This window comes from Bison bison, unplaced genomic scaffold (assembly GCF_000754665.1).
Source record: "Bison bison bison isolate TAMUID 2011002044 unplaced genomic scaffold, Bison_UMD1.0 scf7180017864146, whole genome shotgun sequence".
Lineage (NCBI taxonomy): Eukaryota > Metazoa > Chordata > Mammalia > Artiodactyla > Bovidae > Bison > Bison bison.
The window spans coordinates 9,334,986-9,338,278 of NW_011494718.1; the positions used below are offsets into that span (position 1 = coordinate 9,334,986).

The window sequence follows — 3,293 nt, forward strand, 5'->3', positions numbered from 1 at the left end:
AAAGTGTGACGGAGAATCGGTGGGCTGTGGCTGGAAAGCAGGGTGCTCACAGAGTTCCTAATCTCAGCATTCTCCCCTAGGGAAGGAATGTGTTTTCCCCGCCAAACTGCAACCTACACCTTCAGACAGCAAAGAAACTGGTAGGAAAAACTACTCCCAAATATCAGAGAGTGATTACAGTGAGAGTTTTTAATAATTTTTAACGAGTTAGTCGCCACCGCGGAAGAGTCTCTTACTTTTTTCCTGCACATACAGGTAGCCCTCCGCTGTGAACTGACTTGCTCGTTTGTGGTCCTTGGGATTCTGTCTGATCTTGTTCATAAGTTCTTCCACTTCTGACCTTGTTCCTTCAAAACGATTCCGTGTCTGAAATGGATTTAAGAAACACGTATAAGTTTTAAAAGGACTTAAAAATGAACTTAAGTACATTTTCAAGTCTCTGGATAGCTATAATTAAATCTGTAGCATTTTTCTACCAACTTCTCAAAACGTGTCCATCCTTTCCATTGTCTCTTCTTTGTTGAGATTATTGTGCAAAGAAAAAAACTAGTTAAGTAGTTAACAGACATATAGGAACAAAGGTTACTAGAGGTTATTTACTTGGAAGATTTCTAACACCAAGAATAATTCCATTATTCAACATAAGAATTCATGTCTGCACGTCTCACAATAGTATTAAATCTTAGGTTTAAAAATATATATATATATAGGCCATAAAAGGAAGTCTTTCGTTTGCAACAATCAATCTGACTCATTACCAGCAATATATCTAAGTATTCAGAATCTGAAAAAACTTAATTCTACTTTGCAAACTACTAAAACTCAGTGTCATTTTTCCCAGGCTGTGGTAATTGCACTTGAAAATGACATTTCTTCACAGAATAAAGAAGGGGGAAAGAAATCTCACCTACGAATAATGTCTTTGATATCTAAAGAGGCAAATCACATTTGTGAAGCCCTGGAGACGGGATGTCAATATCTCTGTCAGACGGCTAGACTGCCAACGGACATGCAAGGTGAAGTGACAAAATTACCAGGCAAACCTGCCGAGTCAGCACCACCAAGTTTCCGGACATTTCTTTCATCTACACTCAAAAATAATTGTATTAATACCGAAAAACTGCTGATGTGAAACTGTGGAGGAGCTGAGATGAAAAATTATTATTGAAATTCCTCCTCTCTCCTCCCTACAATGAAAGGGGTTACCAAGGGTTCTAAATGCAGAAAAATGTTAGAATGGTCCAGTTTTAGAGGGGGATGGGAAGTCTGATAAATGAAGACTGTAAAGGAGAAACTTAAAGAGGCTTATTTTAAACACAAGCTGAGAGGTTGTTTTTAATTCATTTATGTACTCTAAAAATGTACGGGGCTGCAGAGAGGGTGGGACTCACCTGCTGGTGGCCATCTCTCGCCTTCCCGTTTCTTATGCTCTGGGGTTTCCTGCCGCATCTTAAAGCTAATTATACCCTAATTTTAGTCACCTTGTCACTTTACAGAGATTCTCCCCATCTCTCACTTCTTTCCATCTCTGTGTCTAATATATACACATACACATGTACACACGTATGTGCACGCTACATATATGCAAATGCTAGCACACACGTGTGTGCACACACACACACACTGCTATTAACCTAACGAGTTGTATCCAAAACTCTCATTATTTAAGTTAATGCTCAAACTGTCCTAGATTTGACCGGCAGGGACCCCTTCTAGCCGCCTCCTGTTTCATTTTCCTGTGTGCTATGCTCCGTTGCTCAGTCGTGTCCAACTCTTTGCGACCCCAGGGACTGTAGCCCACCAGACTCCTCTGTCCACGGGGATGCTCCAGGCAAGAACACTGGAGTGGGTTGCCATTTCCTTCTCCAATTCATGAAAGTGAAAAGTGAAAGTGAAGTCGCTCAGTCATGCCCGACTCTCAGCGACCCCATGGACTGCAGCCTTCCAGGCTCCTCTGTCCACGGGATTTTCCAGGCAAGAGTACTGGAGTGGGCTGCCATCGCCTTCTCCGCAGTATTCCCGATACATTTACTTATTTGCTCAACAAACACATCCACCCGATGTAGCCAATCCTCTCAATCTTCCAGCCCCTCCTCTGCATTCTGCCTCTGTACCCTCCCACCCTCACTGCCCTCCTGCCTCCGAGGCCAGTGACTCTACACCGGGAAGGGAAAAGGTTAGCTATATTTTTAATGTGTCATTTTAGGTAAATTATGAATTTACATTTAAAAAAATCAGAGCCCAAGTAATAGAATGGCTGGGCTTCCCTGGAGGTTCAATGGGAAAGAACCCACCTGGCAAAACAGGAGATGTGGGTTCAATTCCTGGGTCAGGAAGATCCCCTGGAGAAGGAAGTGGCAACCCACTCCAGTGCTCTAGCCTAGGAAATCCCATGGACAGAGCAGCCTGGTGGGCTATGGTCCATGGGGTTGCAAAAGAGCTGGACACAACTTAGCAACAGCAAGAGAACAGTGCCTGGAATCTAGCAATTTCTGGTTCTAAATTCCAGGTGTACAGGAAGAGATCATCGAATAATAACAATGTTAGACTATAAATATTACTAGGTTACATGAGAAGGTTTACACTGAGATTTTGGTCATTCAGTTCTAAGTTGTTTCCGACGCTTTGCGGCCCCGTGAACTATAGCACAGCAGGCTGCGAAATCAGTTTACAGTGCTTTAATCCTCACGATAACCTATGACAGAGTCTAGCATCTCTGATCTTATAAAATACCATTGCTGTATTTCCTTTCCTTGCATGCTTTGGTTAAACACACACACACACACACACACACACACACACACTTCAAAACTGGTGAGTCTTAAGTCTCATAATAAATATATTATTACATTACCTGTTGGGGGGAGGAGGATTCAAAGCGGGGACTGAGCAGGAATTCAAATACATCAGAGTATTTACAAAACTGGCGGGGAGGGGAGAGAAGGCACTGCTCACAGCAAGTCTGACCCAGAAATAAAGCTTAACAGGCAGACAGCAAGGTTTCCCAGATGGCACTAGAGGTAAAGAATCTGTCTGCCAATGCAGGAGATACAGGAAACTCGGGTTCAATCCCTGGGTCGGGAAGATCCCCTGGAGGAGGGGATGGCAACCCACTCCAGTATTCTCGCCTGGGAAATCCCACGGACAGAGCTCTGAGCCTGGTGGGGTACAGCCCTTGGGGTCGCAAAAGAATCAGACATGACTGACCACGCACAAAGCACACACAGGCAGATAGCAAAGACCGATTTCAAGTTCAGATTGCCATTTTTCATTCAAGCTTTCTCATCCTGGCC

General features: G+C 43.5%; 1 protein-coding gene across 2 annotated transcripts in view; it reads right to left on the minus strand.

Moving 5' to 3' along the window:
• ARHGAP10 (Rho GTPase activating protein 10) overlaps nt 1–1,802 on the minus strand; it is a 215,870-nt gene extending 214,068 nt beyond the window's left edge. For both annotated transcript variants that reach the window (XM_010840774.1, XM_010840773.1), the window contains exon 1: nt 237–1,802. In XM_010840774.1, coding sequence (XP_010839076.1) covers nt 237–429 — 193 coding nt within the window. In that variant the 5' untranslated portion in view covers nt 430–1,802. The remainder of the gene's footprint in view (nt 1–236) is intronic.
• Between the last annotated feature and the right edge of the window lie 1,491 nt (nt 1,803–3,293).